This window comes from Calidris pugnax, unplaced genomic scaffold (genome assembly GCF_001431845.1).
Source record: "Calidris pugnax isolate Ruff unplaced genomic scaffold, ASM143184v1 scaffold8, whole genome shotgun sequence".
Classification (NCBI taxonomy): domain Eukaryota; kingdom Metazoa; phylum Chordata; class Aves; order Charadriiformes; family Scolopacidae; genus Calidris; species Calidris pugnax.
In genome coordinates this window covers 19,703,755-19,719,254 of record NW_015090830.1, presented here as the reverse complement: position 1 = coordinate 19,719,254, position 15,500 = coordinate 19,703,755, and the positions used below count along the sequence as shown (strand labels likewise).

Below are 15,500 nucleotides of genomic sequence, written 5' to 3'. Positions count from 1 at the left end.
TGGCCAGAATACTAAATGATTTTTCACATACCTTCTAAATTAATTCTTGCTGATTCAGGCGTGACTCTCCCATCAATCACTATGGTATCTTCATTTGCATAATCATGGTGATAGTTTACTGGACTTTCTTCCTGGTTTGTAGATTCATTTGTATCTACACATTCATCTTCACTTCTATTGAAATACTTCTGTAACCATCCCGGTACAATATTTTTCACCGATTCTGTAACTCTGCTAATGATTCCCTGCTTGAAAGAAAAAACACTTGTTAATTACAGAAACACAGTCAACAGCATATGCTAGAATGCAACCTTCCGCAGACCTTGAAGATAGATATTAGATAGCAAATATTCAGTACAACAGTAAGATAGAAGGGTTGATCCTTGACGTAGGATCTCGATACTTCTGGGACACGCATGACAAAAATTCACCTAATATTGAATTTCCTATTAACCTATCAGTTTTTGTACTTCCCAGTGACCTTGGCAATGTTCAAAATTCTGAAATTTCAACCAAAGTTCAACAGAGGCTTGTCAAGTCACAAGGGCATCTGGAAATTCTATTTCTAAATAGCTCCTGATGTACATACTTTTTTTGAGGACTCTTTCTCTAAATGCATTCACTTGAAAAACCATCAAAGTTCAGCAACTGTCTACAGCGACAGTGATGACCATAATAGCTGATAAAATCAAGAAACTTAAATATTTCTAGTTTTTCTAATGCTGAACTGCAGTAACAACTCGTATCAAAAAACCACTGCTAAGCTCTGAACACTCAGGGTATCCTGAAAGAAATCTTGGAAGAAATAACTATAGTTGAAGAACAGATGCCTCATTACAGCACTATTAAATAGATCGATTCTGAGCAAATTTCATTCCAAGATGTATTAAAAGTTCTGGCTCTCCAAATCTTAACATTCTGCAATTACTGAATGCATAAAAGCCATTTCCATTTTGACATTTACCAATTATTTGCAATGCTTACATTCCACTTTTAAGAAATACTTATTTGCCATTTTGTTTTAGGCAGTCACTTTTTCCCCATCATGCCCTCAAAATTTCAACACACCTTCCTGTCAAATCTCAACCCCGTGCACCTCAGAATTTCAACACATCTTCCTGTCAAATCTCAACCCCGCGCAGCGGATTGCTTGCAGCATGGAGCTCCATCCCTCTGACACTGACTGCAGCCACAGAACCCACTGCTAAGCTCTGCAAGCAAACCTGAAAGCTAACTCAGCCATTAGTTAACTCACAAACTCCAAGTGTTGAAGTTACACTTTGGAAACTGAGAAGTACCAAGAGTTAAACAGAATTTTGTTGAACTTCATTGTCAGTTGGTGACACGTGTATCAAAGGCTTTGGCAAGATACTTATTCCAGGCTGCCACAATAAAATTTTCTAGTAAAAATTATTACCCAGGTGTAGAAAATTGAGAATATTCTTTGAATGTGTAACAGTTACAATCTAGTAAACAATTCTGAAATGAGAACTCCGCTGTATTCAACTTTCTTAAAAAATTTAGCATACAAATGAAAATAGAAGCCCGTATCACTTGTTGAAGTCTTTCATACATGATAATGCAAACACCAACTTACAGGAGTTATAAACAAATTAGACACCCTTGAATCTGGAGTTAAGAAGGGGGCAAGGAAAGAGGAGGAAAGGAAGGTAGAAGACAAAAAGCCTTTTCACAGAAAGAAAGTCATCTTAATTTTACAATTTGACATTTTTCATAATGATCTGTAATTGAATCTTCTGCTTGCACAAAGACAGAATAAATATCCAGGGACGGCTTAAACCAGACAGAATATGGCGTAATAAAGACATCCATCACAGTTACCACACTGAGATGCACACAAGAACACCATGCTCAGGCTGCTGCCACTATTCTACGTAAATACTAAGCCTCAGCTTTCCAACAAGAACTACTAACTGCATGTAATACCAGAGTTCATTCACAAGCAGTTCAGGGCATGGTACCAGCAAAGAGGCAGTCCCTACGCTGTCCCCAGCATCTCATCTCCACCCTTCACCGTGACACACTGTCCCCCTTTTTTGGGGCAAATATTTTGCTGCTATGAATAAAAGCCTATCAGGAAGCCACAGGAGTTAAAATTTGCCAAAATAAGCAAAAGGTCAGGACACAAACTGCATCCAAGGCAATGCTCTTTCCAAAAAGCTAAGCACTACTGCATTCAGTATTGCTAGAGAGTTTCTTCATCAGAGGATAGACATTACTGGCCATAAACCAGGACCGTATGATTCTGTTCTGAAGAAATCCTCCCAGGACTGAAAGCTATCTGAGACTCAAGATGGAAGAAGTCACAGGCATCCAGAAGAGTAAACACCCAATCATTAGTAATCCAAATGAGTAACTGGAGAATCTAGCTAGACTAATAATTAACCAAGATGACATTTTACAATCCATATCTAAAACCAGACTGGTTTGACCATTTCTTGCATGTGGCAGTCTTGCTAGCATTCTCCACATCAGCAGCACTTCAAGACTAAGCTGGGTAATACAGGATAACAACTTCCCAAACCAACCGAGGAGCTGGAATTGGCTCAGCATAGCTGTACTGTAGCAAGTACTAATAGCCTGCTCCATCTGGCTTTGGCATAGTGGAAGACAAGAAGCAGAGTTTTACGCTCCAGAATATTGCTGGCGTAGTGACAAAGAAAGGAAAAGCAAAATACACAGAAATGCACCTCCATTTTCTCTCTGCAAAGTGAAAATATTGATTAAAGGCATTGTGAAAGAACTAGAGAGGCATTATGAACGAGCCATCATCGAACACAGATCTTGCTAAGAAAAACCACCTCCCCCCTAAAGTAAACCTCACACCCCAGGTATGCCCGTTCACCCAGGGGGGTGGAGATCAAGAAAATGAAAATTTCCTTATGGTATCTTCTATCTGCCCATCGCAGCTGAAAGCCCACAAATAAAGCATCATGGCGGGACTCCTGTCCAAGTCAGGTAGTTAAGGTACCACTGACCAACTACACTTTTAAACGTGCACACTCTGTGCTCTTGCCAGGACATTTCAGCAAAGTGTCATGCCTTACGCTGTCTTTAAAGCCGGCATTTTAATCTTACGCTAACTTCTAGTTTTCTTAATTCTTCAACTTCAGCGCAGGTGTTTGCACACCCTTTCCCTCTCCCTACACACACAACACAAGCCTACCCAGCCAGCAGCAGAGCACTCTCCTTCTACTGCTCCTGTACCACCAGCTCTGGATTCTGTCCATCCCAGGTTCCTTGGCACTACCATTGCCTCACATGGGCATCATTAATCCTTCCAGAAGGCTGACAAGGATACCCGCACATTTCATTGATGCAAACAGATCTTCAGAGGTGAAATACAGAAGGCATGGCTGAAGACAACCCTAACGGGCTTACTCCTCCAGCAAAATCTTAGCAGACTGCTCGGATCCCAATCTCCTCATGCCACAATTACATACTAGTCCCTTCCTGAACACCTTCATTCACTACAGCTATGCCAAACACACTACTGCACACTGGGAACTTCTAGTTCCCAACCCCAGGTTGGGAGTGGAGGAAGCGGCACTGGCACGCCGCTTTAATGCTCACAACTCCTCATTTCCACAGGCCACAGAGGCACCAAACTTAACGTCGTGAAAGGGCAGAAGATGCCATAGGGCAATCCCGACTGTGTGAAGCAGTGTTTTAGCCAGTGAATGTGTTTTAGTCCTTTAAGTGACTGATTTCAGCAGTTTGAGAGCTGCTGTCAGTACCAACAGTTGTCTGCTCATCTTAAATGCACTCATCCTCTATTCTCATCCTAACATATCAGCAGGAAAGCAGAACATAACAAAACACACACAAAAAAAAATCCAGTAAAAAGATACAGTATCTTAGGAATAGATATTTACAACAGTTTCTCAAATTCTGTGCATCATCCTGAGTGTCTGCAGCTCTGCTAGATATATTTAAGTCTATGTATACAAACACCACAGCAACAGTAACTACAGTTACTCAAGCCGTATTGCCTTGAGGTGCAACTCTAAACGAAAAACATGTAGAAATACTAACCAGTAAACAAAGAGGTGTTATAATTTACTACTTTAAAATTCCATTTCTTCAAAGAAATAAAAATCAATAGGTTATGGTCAGAGTTTGACTTCCAAACTTAAAAGCAAGCTATTTCTTGGCCAAAATATTTACAGGAATTGACAGTCTTCCCAGCTTGTAAGGGTCTTTCACATAGCACAGGGAAAGTGCTGGCAGGAGTATTCAGCAATGATGCAGTTACTGGAAAACACCTACTTTTGTAATTGAGTTTATTTCAGTCTGAGAGGCTTAAGTAAATCCCACTATAGAACACAGGACATACTAAAGAAATGAAATGTATAAATTATATAAAGGTCATACACCAACATAAACTTGCCAGAGATGCAAAACACACAACCAGATAAAAGAGGTGATTTCCACCCCACTGTATGCGCACCTCTGAAAAGCATCAAGGTTTTACCTTCAGGCCTCTCAGAGATTTCTTTGCTTCCCATTTCAAAGTTCGAGTTATTAAAACATATGAATCACTAAGTCCTCAAAAAGAAAACCTGCACCTAACGGTGAAGTTCACTGAGACAGAGCAGATCAACCTAACCACTTCCAACCATCAAAGAGGAATTTGCGTGCTCTCTCCATCCCCCACGGCTACCTCATGGCAGCTCTGGCACAGAGCAGGTAACTCTCCATATTAGCCGAGTTCATTAATCCGGCAAAAAAGTACATGTTTCTCTGCTGGACTAATGAGTTCAACTGGCTCAGTGCACCAGTGGACTGGCCCAAAAGAGAGCAAGATTGGGCAGCCAGGATGAGAGGCAGAAGAAACAAAACTTCTCCCTTGTTTGAACTGTCCTGTGTCCGTACTACCATTAGAGAGATTGTCCCCGTCTCCTCTTCGCCTCACCCTTCCCTTGTGCTGCCACTAGCATAGAAATGCAGCCAGTGACAAACTGTGTCAGGGCTCTGTCAAACAGACCCAGCCAAAAATTCATCTACAGACCGTGACAGTGAGAAGTACCCCTTCAGGAGCATCAGGTCGCTGGTCCAGCTCACCGGTCCAGCTCACCATGTGGCTGCACGGGCGCTGATGCAAAAGCAGGCACAGAAAAGGTAACACGGCCACGATTGTCTCTTGCAGCAGCACAGTGGCATAAACCAACTCTGCTTTTGCTATTTAGGGAGTGGTTTCAATTTGGACGCAGGACAGCAGAGTTTGATATTTCATTTAGAAAAAAGGACAATAAAACTTATGACTTAATATGAACAATATGTTACAGGAATGCCATTAATTATGTAACATTTGAAAAACAAGTTTTATTTAAGGCAAGTGAACTAGTTCAGATTTATTTCTAAAAATCATGAAGAAGGGATTACAATTCCAGATTCCAGTGTATTTCCTTCTTATTGCTTGAAGTGACCTTTATTTTCCTTAGTCTAGTTAGCTTTCGAATAAACATCCCAGGGAAATTCAGGTGCTGTTTTACATTTTTGGCACTGCTTGCAGATCTGTACCCATCATTATCTCTTCCATCCAAGTGCAAAAGGTGAGTGTATGCTCTGATAATCAGTGTCTAACCCACTAGATTAAATCCTTGTGATGCTGAATGGTTTTATCTCAAGTTTTGTCCACACCTTTAGTCAATACAGTGACAACATTACAAAAGAGAGCACGAAGCACAAGGCAGCTTTCTTCCTTCCTTGCCGGAAGCACATTAGGCTCCAGTTAATCTTCAGCAGCAATCAGTGATGGGCACTGTAAATTAATGAGCACACGGTGTTACACTTTGGGACAGAAATCTATCAGTATCAAAACCAAAAAAATGTAATATTAAGGAGACTACTTTCACTTACAACTTTACAAGCAGTTTTAAATGAGTTCTTTCTTAATCTAAGAAGGGACTCTAAGTACAGTTAATATTTTTTGATTGAAAGACTGCCGCACTCAGGCAGTGTGCCTGCGGCTAAGTTTCATAGACAGGAGATAGAATTACATTAATTGAAATGCTGCTCAGACTATTTGTCTTTTCCTATAAGGGAATCCTGTAGTCAAACCTGATTATTTTTACTTAACAAGTATAACAATAGCTAAAAAACCCACATGGCACCAGGATAAACTGACATAACTGCACGGACAAGAAGTCCAAAGTTTTCAAAATTAGAACGATCAAGAAATAAATTTCCCATAGTACCAGTTCTTTCCAGGACCATTACTACAAGTTATCAGATTTAGCAAAGTATGATAACCTACCTTTTTTTTTTTTTTTAATTTAGGATTTAAATACACAGTTTAGGCATAAAATTGTTTGTCTATTTGCTATCTTCTATATATTCTTCTATATTCTATCAAATAGAATAGGTATTCTCTATAGATTAAGATCCAATTTGTTTCAGAATTTCAGCATCACCAAACATAACTGATAACAGAAATGGCAAACTCTTCCTCTTTCTTGCATTTTTGACAAGTAAGAACTTTCTGCATACAAGGGCTTTCAAGGTATCATACCCCATACCACAAATTTGCTATGTCCTATACTACACTCCTAGCAATGAATTCAACGTTTTCAGTGCCGCTTTGCCTATAAGCACTCACAAACAAACATGGTATCACAGGCTAACCTATGGCACATAGTAGTGAGGGCATATTATGTATGTAAAACACAAGCAAAGGCAGGCCAAATTCTGCAGCACCTCCTGAACAATGGTCAAATGCCATTCAAGGGCAACTCACAGCTTGCTGATGTCCATCCCCCTGGCCAATGCCTTCTAGAGCAGTCAAGGCTTTATAGATGACTTCAAGCACATTTCACAAAATTAAGTACATTCTGCCACAAAATTTTATTCCTGCCACTTTGGAGTGGCACTCCAAAGTAAATCACAATCTTCAATCAAGAAGACTGGAATAAAATTTTAAATTAAATGCAGTGTTAGGAAAAGATAGCAAAGTATTCTTGTGCTCCCTCTGAAATCTCTCTCCTTTCCATGCTGATCTACAACCTGAGCTGATGACAGGACGTGCTAGTGGTTTTACAAAATGTAATACGTCAATCCTGTTGCACATTCAACATTATCTTACTCACAATCTTGAACACGTTAAGTTAAAATGAAGTAACCAAAGAATCATCTCTCATTAATTCTCTGTGATAATCTGGTATTTTAGCAAAACACAAAGCCTTCCTACTTTTTAAGTATCACACAGACATTGCCCAGTCTATAAAAGTTAATCTCACTATTCATTTAAACCAGTAGAACCTGCAATTACTTTAAACGGGGCACATTTAACCCTGCTGCACACACTTCCTTACTCTATTTTAAAAAAAAAAGTAAGAATTGGTGCCTAGGAGAAAGCAAAACACTGACTCTGGGGCACTGCTGCTTTAGCTGCAGCAACAGTGGCTACTGTTACACTCTGACGTTTTAAGGTAATATTCTGAAACTGCAAAGTCAGGGTAGGTTCACCTCTGCTGCAGGGTAATATCTTCAGTCATAAGCAGCAGCAGCGTCTTTCTGGACATATTTTTTCATGACAGCTCAACTGACAGAACCAAAAGCATCTCAGAAACATAAAACCAATAAATCCCAATACTGTTCTCTTACCACTGACACAAAAAGTTACCGCTGCACATAGAGATTATTTTTTTAGTGACTGGAGATAATGGTACCTAATCTGTATATATTCTACAACTCTGTAAAGTAAGTTTAATAACAAATACTATGGGTAGATATTAGAACAAGCGCCAGTTGAACAGTTTAACTCTTTGCTAGTTTACTTTAGTCTCAGAGGTCACCAGACCTTGAGCTCTAATAGAGGAAGGAGTCATGAGACTCACCTACTTCAAAAAAGTTTGATTCAAAATACAATCATATCTCAAACCAAAGTCAGCCAGCTTTCCAGGACACACTCACCGAACTCCTTCTAAGAGCAGAGCTATGAGACAATAATAAGCAATCTCAGCAAAGAGAAAGATTTTCTACTGGCACAGATATTCGCACACAGCGTGTGTGCTAAAACTGCAGCTGTAGGACTTCAGTGCATGTTGGTGCCCATGCTCTGGCACAAACATTTTTTCCCAGCAAAGGTGAGTGTAAAGATGAGCTTACACTAACTTTAAAAAAACCATGGTGGTCACAACCAAGCCAGACACACACAAAGGCACTGTAATTAAATGCAAGATGCAATTATGAGATGAGTTATAGAAACTCAAAGGGAACTCCTCCCTCAGAAATTAGTACTACTGTGCCGATACGAAAGCTTTAGTGCTGTCGCATTTCCTAGAAAAGAGGAAGAAAAAAAATTTAAAGGCTTTTCTTGTCAAAAGAAGGAGAATGTATTTGTGAACTTTCCAAGAAAAACAAAGAAAAGCAAATCTCATAGTTAAGCGAAAATCTTTTAATTACTACGTATTTTTGTACAGTAATCCACAGTAGCCACAATGACAAATACTGTATCAGCAAGTTGCAAAACTACTCACGCTTCAGGCAAAGTCAAACAAGCTAGTTTGTACTTGCCTTCACTCAATGGTCCAACCGACTTAGCTTAAAGGGGTTGAGAGTACTTACCCTGTCCCTTCCACGAACAAAGCTGTGCTATAACAATCTCCCATCCGAGAGGTGGTGACCAATAGCTGCAAATAACACTACCTTCAAGTGGCTCAACTGTCAGCAAAATTAACATCTGGAGTAAAACGTGCATTTAAATTGCACCTTCAATTAGACAGTTGAAACAGGCAGATAATACCTGTAGTGTTTAGGCATAAGGACAAAGCAAGTCAAGACTTTTAAGCAGCACTATAAATAAATAAATAATAACAATATAAAATAAGAAATATAGTGGCAAGAAGGGAAGATACCTGGCACAAATTTAGGGTAGTTGTTCATGAAACTGCATAGATAAGTAATTTAATACCCTAACAAGTAATAAAAAGATCTGCCTAATTGCTAGAATTTTTCATTAAAAAAATATTGTGGGCACTTAATAATTCTTCAGTGTTGAAGACTTATACTGTATGATACAAAAAGCCCAGAGTCTTCATTATATTGTCTTAGTAGTACATACCAAGAAACCCATGCTGAGGAACATCTCCTCCCCCTTCCCTCATGACTGCTTAAATATCACTATTCAACATATTGTAGAAGTACCATAGTTACAACAGATACTGGATTGATTACACAGAACATTACAAAGCAAAAAATCCGAAGCTTTTGCAATTTAACAGCAGAAAAATGGAAAGTTATCACATGACCTACTACTAAAAAACCAGAACATTTTTAAAAAAATTGGTCTGGGAAACAGCACCCATAGAGAAAAGCCTCTTAGCTACTCTTTTCTTGAGGGCAACCTTGCAATTTACTCTAGATAAAATGCAACGATGAGATGGAGGCATTATTTCTTCCCTTAAAAAGCAGCACAGCCCTGAAGACAGGATTAAGAGGACAGACTGACAGAAGGATTACCAACTTCAAGTAACATTGACATTTACACTGAAACCATGTGTGTTCTGTAGTCCAACAGCAGCACTGACAGAACCACGCACACACAGAAGTCACCTATTCCAACCTACTGCTCAGAGAAGAATCAAGAAAAGCAGGTCACCCATGGCTTTGTCAACCTGGGTTTGAGCACCTCCAGGGATGGAGTTGGCCTTCTTCACCTCAAGAGCATGCTGCTGACTCAGGTTCAGCTTGCTGTCCAGCAGGTTACTTGGGGTTGTTTCATCCCAGATGAAGGACTTAGCATTTGTTATCAAACTTCAAGAGGTTCCTAGCAGCCCACTCCCACTGAGATCCCTCAATGGCAGTTCTATCCTTCATCATGAGGATGCATGCTGTTCCTTCATTTCAGGTTGTTAGCAAAGACATGCAGAAGTATTAGCCCCAATATCAACCCCTGAGAGCCTCTACCAGCAATCAGCTGCCACTGGAACTTCGTACTGCTGATCACAACCCTTTGAGGCCAATGGTCCCACTAATTTTCCAACTCCTTTACAGACCACCTGACAAGTGCATATTTCACCAACTGGACCTCAGGGATAACAGAGGAGACCATGCTGAAGGCCTTGCTAAAGTCCAGGTAAACAACACCCACTGCTCGCCCCATGTCCACGCAGCCAGTCACCCCACTGTGTCACGAAGTTGTTACATGATGCTATGGTAGCCCCCATCTGAAATAGTTCTGCTCAAACTTTTTTAGGCATGCTTAAAGAGATTTTGAACTCTGTCCTCTCGCAGCCCTTAGAATCAGCAGCAGCTCAGTTCCTCCGCGGCAGGGGAGCACAAACCGGTTCTAATTACCGACTGGAGGAATAAATAACTTGCAGGAAGTGATGTGCTGCCAGCAACCAAAGGCAATTTGCTGTGTCCCAGCTAACACAGTCAATTATTTCATCTGCTTTTTTTCTTCTCCTAAGATACCTCACTAATACTGTTTTTCTCCAATACTTCACAGCCTCCAAGGCTGTCATGACAACACTTTGAAAGACAAAACCCAAAATATTAATAAAATGTTATAGCAATCGTCGTCTACAAATTGTTGTACCACTGACAGTAGCTAGTCTAAATGAGAGAAAACTGTCAATATCTCCGTTTAAAAAGTTCTTCCAAAGTAGAATACATTTTTATTTACAGTAGCAGTAAAAAGCCAAGTGCCACATTTAAATATCTGTTTTGCTAAGACAATTTGATATTGCTGGGACAGAGACAAACCTCTGATGCTAACTACTAGCCCATTCTTTTAAAACAAATCTCTAAATACACATAAATGTTTCTTCAAATCTATTCATTTTAGCTCAATGTGCTACTACTAAACCAACACAAGTGCAGAGCTGCATACAAATATAAATACAACCACTGAAGCGTGCTTCAAGGTGCAATCCTATTGGCAGGAGTTAAACCAATACAACTATACTTGTGTAGGTCTCTATGGTCATTCTTTAGAATAATAATAATAAAAAAATAATTATTATTTTTCTGCTTCAGGTTTATGAAACATTACTTAGTTTACATTACTCAATGTGATATTCTAGGAACTCTTTCAAAGCATGAGTTTCAAAATTTCCTCCTAAAATAAACCTGGTGGTTTATAAGATTTCTTCTGCCCACTGCCTGCAGTCACTGCCCACTGAGAAAATCCCATGCATACATCAAACAATAGTTTATAATTGGCCTACCTTCAAGACAGTAGCAGGTGACAATGTAATGATTTAGGTATTGCTGCACATAGTTTAAGTTCCCAGTCCAGTAGCTATTCTGTCTGGGAAGAATCTTACAGGATGTCTCAAGTGACTTTGTGAAGTTCACCAATCCAAATGGGGCTTTCATGACCAGGACCAGCAAACATACCTTTCAATGGCCTTCTGGTCCCTGCTTTCAGGTAATATCCTAACTACATCAGCACAAGACCCAACTACAAACATGCAGAAACTTTTGTGGGTTTCATCAAGGAAAACATCTTTGGACTGTTTTCTTGTATATCAGTGTAGCATATCTAAATTATAAATATGCACTGGCACGTACACATGTAAGAAAAAACAAACGTGTATCACTCCCCAGCAGAAGTTTCAATCTACAAACATTATCTCTAAGATCAAACAGCTCTAAGCTGAAGCTTAATATAAACATACAGGTTTATGGGAAGGTTATAAAGACTTTTCAGGTAATTGTTTTTTCTTGTGCTTAAACCTGCTTGCATGAGTTTAAAACTCCAGGAGTATCAAAGTTCTGTGACCATTTCATCTGAATGGTTAATTATCACATAAAAAAATAACCAAAAAAGTTGTTTTAGCCTCTTCTCCTATGTCACATTTAGAATCTCTGAAATCTCTGTGTTACCTGGATAAGAACGACACTCTTCCAAGCTAAACCAGCATGAGCACAAAACTAAACATGAAATTAACAATAGGAACATACAGATACTATACTAGAAGCTGTTTAATAAGCTGTCAACAATGTCAACACTCATCCCATTAACACATCCACACTAGTAATTCCAATCATCAGCCTACCTAAATGACTAGGACAAACCAGCATTTAGAAGCACTGGAGCCACATCCAGAAGATGAAGCCCAGATGTTGGACACAACAGCTCCCTCGTTTGCTCTCAAAGAAGCTGTAATTTTAACCTAAGCTCCTTACATGGTACAGAAGGAGGCTGGGTATTTCAGCACGAGATGGCTGAGTAAACAGGTAGCACGCTAAGCTCGGAGTAATCTAAAGTCAACGCATTCAGCACGGAGCTGTCAACATTGAGCCACCATCCTGGTGGTACAGTCAATGGGAAGGGACTCCTCAATTCTAATCCTAGAATGCCCAACCTAGAGATACAAAAAAAGCTCTTTTCTTTCTGAGGATTCCCACCCACAAACCTTCACAGTGGGTGAGTCTACACCATCTTTACTTAGCAGTGCTCTACTTGTTTGTTAGTTTGTTTAATAATCTAGCTGCTGACAGTGCTCTTTTTATAAGGCAGGATGGTAGCTCAAAAGGGAAAATACCACAGTTTAGTTCCTCGACTAGTGGGGGGAATCTGTACCCATACCTCCATCTCCCAGGAGAATGTGCAAGCTGCCAGTCAGTCTTCTCTTCCAGGCAGCGTCTGTTCACCTCTCCTATTTGAGGCTGGTTTAAAAAAAGGCTTTAGATTTTAAAAAAAAACCACACACACAAACATAATGAAGCATGGCTCTACAGTTTTATGATCAGGCACTTGGGGAGAAAAGGGCAGGAAATATTAGGCTTTGCACGTTTGCTCCAAAGAACGTCTAACATAAAACAATTAACTTCTGAAATCAAGGATCAGAGCCTGCATGTCTCCAGTCTCGGAGGGCAACATCTTCTTATACATCCTCTTTCTGGCTCAGTGAATCGTGTGTTCTTTTTCTGGATAGTAACATAGCTTCAGCCAGGAGAACTGAAGACAACACACATCTTGGCAACTGGGATATTCGCCCAGAAAGTGGAAGATGTAGGTTGATCTCTCCAGGCAAAAAAGGAATCTGAAGCAGGGTCTACCACATTCTGAACAAATGCTTTAGCTAATAGTCGTTAAAAAGCAGCAGCATCTCCTCTTCCAACTACCTTCTAAAGCTGTCGCTGTACTTTATAGAAGACTGACTCCGCAGCACACAGGCGTGATTGGAGAATTCTCACCTGACTGAACTCCCCAGGAGACTGTGGCAAAATAACAACATCCAGAAAGCAGACAATCGTGAGCCAGGCATCATGCTAATCACCTCTCATGCAAGTGGAAAAAAAAATAGGTATCCTAGGATCTTTAAAGCTATTAGCTATACTGTGTACAGTGCTTAAGCACCTTCAGAGCTTGATGATGAGAGAGTGAGGACTTTCAGGACTTCAGTTTTGACCTCAAGCACCTAGAACAGCTCTGTTAAAGTATTTCTATGAACCTATTTATTGATAATAGTTAGGGGAGAGGGGGATCAGAATCAGAGGTATAACCTCATGTAGAGATTGTACTGAGCACTTTCACGTCTTCCCAAACTCATTACTGAGACAATTAACACTAAACCACAGAATACTTTTCCAGAGTGGACATTATATGGAAAATAGGAACACCTGTCAATTAATTCCAATTTAAGTTAGCCATCTACCCAGAGCTCATCTTTTTATGTAATGCAAGTTAGTGAACTGCATAGGCTTAAAAAGCTATCCGTTATAACAAATGCACATGCTTGACATGTATCAGTTTGCTTATTTATTTAATCATTACAATTTTTTCCCCCACTATATTACTGTTAATTTGATCTATGTATTCGATTTGCAGCATCCATTCTCTGGGCAGAATCCCACAAATATCCCCAAGCACGTGTCTGCTTTAGCACATTGTTTAAATAAACCTACTGGAAACCGCTCAGGGATAACAGACAATAGAAGAGTCAGAAAATCATCTACGTTTATTATTTTAAATTCATGTGTAAGGTTTTGATTATCTACACAGTATCAACACAAACAAGGTAGTAATTTCAACATTATTCTATCCTTCACATTAGAGCTTTCAACATTTGCTCTCTCAGTGCAGTCATCTTTTGTATGAAGCATCCCCATGCCAGCTTTACAAGGACAACACTGCTCATCAGTATACTGTATAAAAGACTAAGTATAGTACTTCCGAAATAATAAAAACTAATTGAGCAACAGCTCGTGCATAGCACTCCCCCAATTTTGCATATAATATTCAATCCCCTAGCTTATGTTACTGATTTAATAACATGTGGGTCTTGGCTGAACAGTCAACTTCAGGTTCACAAATCCACGTGGAAAGCATTACCAGAGCACTATCTCTGGGCATCTTGAAATTTCTTAGCAAACAGTAATTGGGCAAGATCCTGCTTCTTTCCCTCCAGCCACTCTAAATGGCACAGGATTTCTGTGTCGCAATTTACAAACTGGTTTGGTTTTTGATTTGTTGTTTGTTTGTTTTGTGTTTTTTTTTGCCATGCACCTACTCTATCCTACAATACAAAGAAGAACAAACGCCTTGTGAATTACATTTCACTTGCACTGCATCAGCATATTTAGGCGCAGGCAAGCGACTGAAGAAAGTACCAGAGGCAGACCTGAGGGTTCTGCGGGCAGCATCCTACAAAAACCAACCAACCAACCAAAAAAAAAACCCCAACCAAACAATCGAAGATGCCAAACTCACAGAGCACCCCCTCCAACTCATTTGCAATTAGGAACTTGGAAAGCAAGGCAAAATATTAGAAGCGATGCACTTAAATCTGAAGAGTAACTTACGCTTGGCAACCCAGCACCGTCAATTTAACAAGGCGGGGTGGGGGGCGGTCCCGAGAGGGCTGCGCGCAGCCAGCACGGATTGCTCCTTCTGGGGTTTGCCCCGGGATCCTCAAGGGATGGGACAGCCCGGAGAAAAAACCGTCCACCCCGCGGCGCGGGGAGCCGGCCCATCCCACCGGCGGGGCGGTGAGGGGCACGGCGGGGGAAGGCGAACTGACCCCTTCCTCCCTGCCGCCTCCTCCTCCTCCTCCCGCCTTTGCTCCCTGCCGAGCGGGGGAGACAAAAGGGAGGCGGGGAGCCCCCCGCGGCCCGGGGTTGCCGGCGGGGACGGGAGCGGGGCGAGCTCCCGGAAATCCCACAATCCCCGCGGCCCCGGCGGGAAACCCTTCCCCGCCCCCCTCCTCCTCACTCCCCCGGGCCCTTCTACCGGGAAACCCCGGCCCAAAACCTCGCACGTGTTGGCGAAGGGTGGGGGGGGGAGGAAGGGGCGGCTCCGCCTCCCGCCGCTGAGGGGGCGCTAAGGGAAGGAGGGGGAGTACTGAGGAAAAAGGCCCTCCCGCTCGCCCGGGGGTGACCCGCAGCCTCCCGCCGCCGCGCCTCACCTGCTTACTCCGGACGTAGGGAGGCTTCGCGGCGCCCAGGTGGTACCGCCGGGTCCGGATCTTGCCGCCGCCGCCTACCCCCCCGCCGCCGCCGCCGCCGCCGCCTCCCGAGGCCAT

At 41.4% G+C, this 15,500-nt stretch overlaps 1 protein-coding gene across 6 annotated transcripts in view; it reads right to left on the bottom strand.

Moving 5' to 3' along the window:
• NUP153 (nucleoporin 153kDa) overlaps positions 1–15,500 on the bottom strand; it is a 43,118-nt gene extending 27,618 nt beyond the window's left edge. For 4 of the 6 annotated variants that reach the window (XM_014940889.1, XM_014940891.1, XM_014940894.1 and 1 more), the window contains exons 1-2: positions 15,384–15,500; positions 32–248 (exon numbers count right to left, since the gene is read on the bottom strand). In XM_014940889.1, coding sequence (XP_014796375.1) covers positions 32–248; positions 15,384–15,500 — 334 coding nt within the window. Of the gene's footprint in view, positions 1–31; positions 249–12,562; positions 12,584–15,383 lie in introns of those variants that run through there. The other 2 variants (XM_014940890.1, XM_014940893.1) reach the window with 2 other exon arrangements.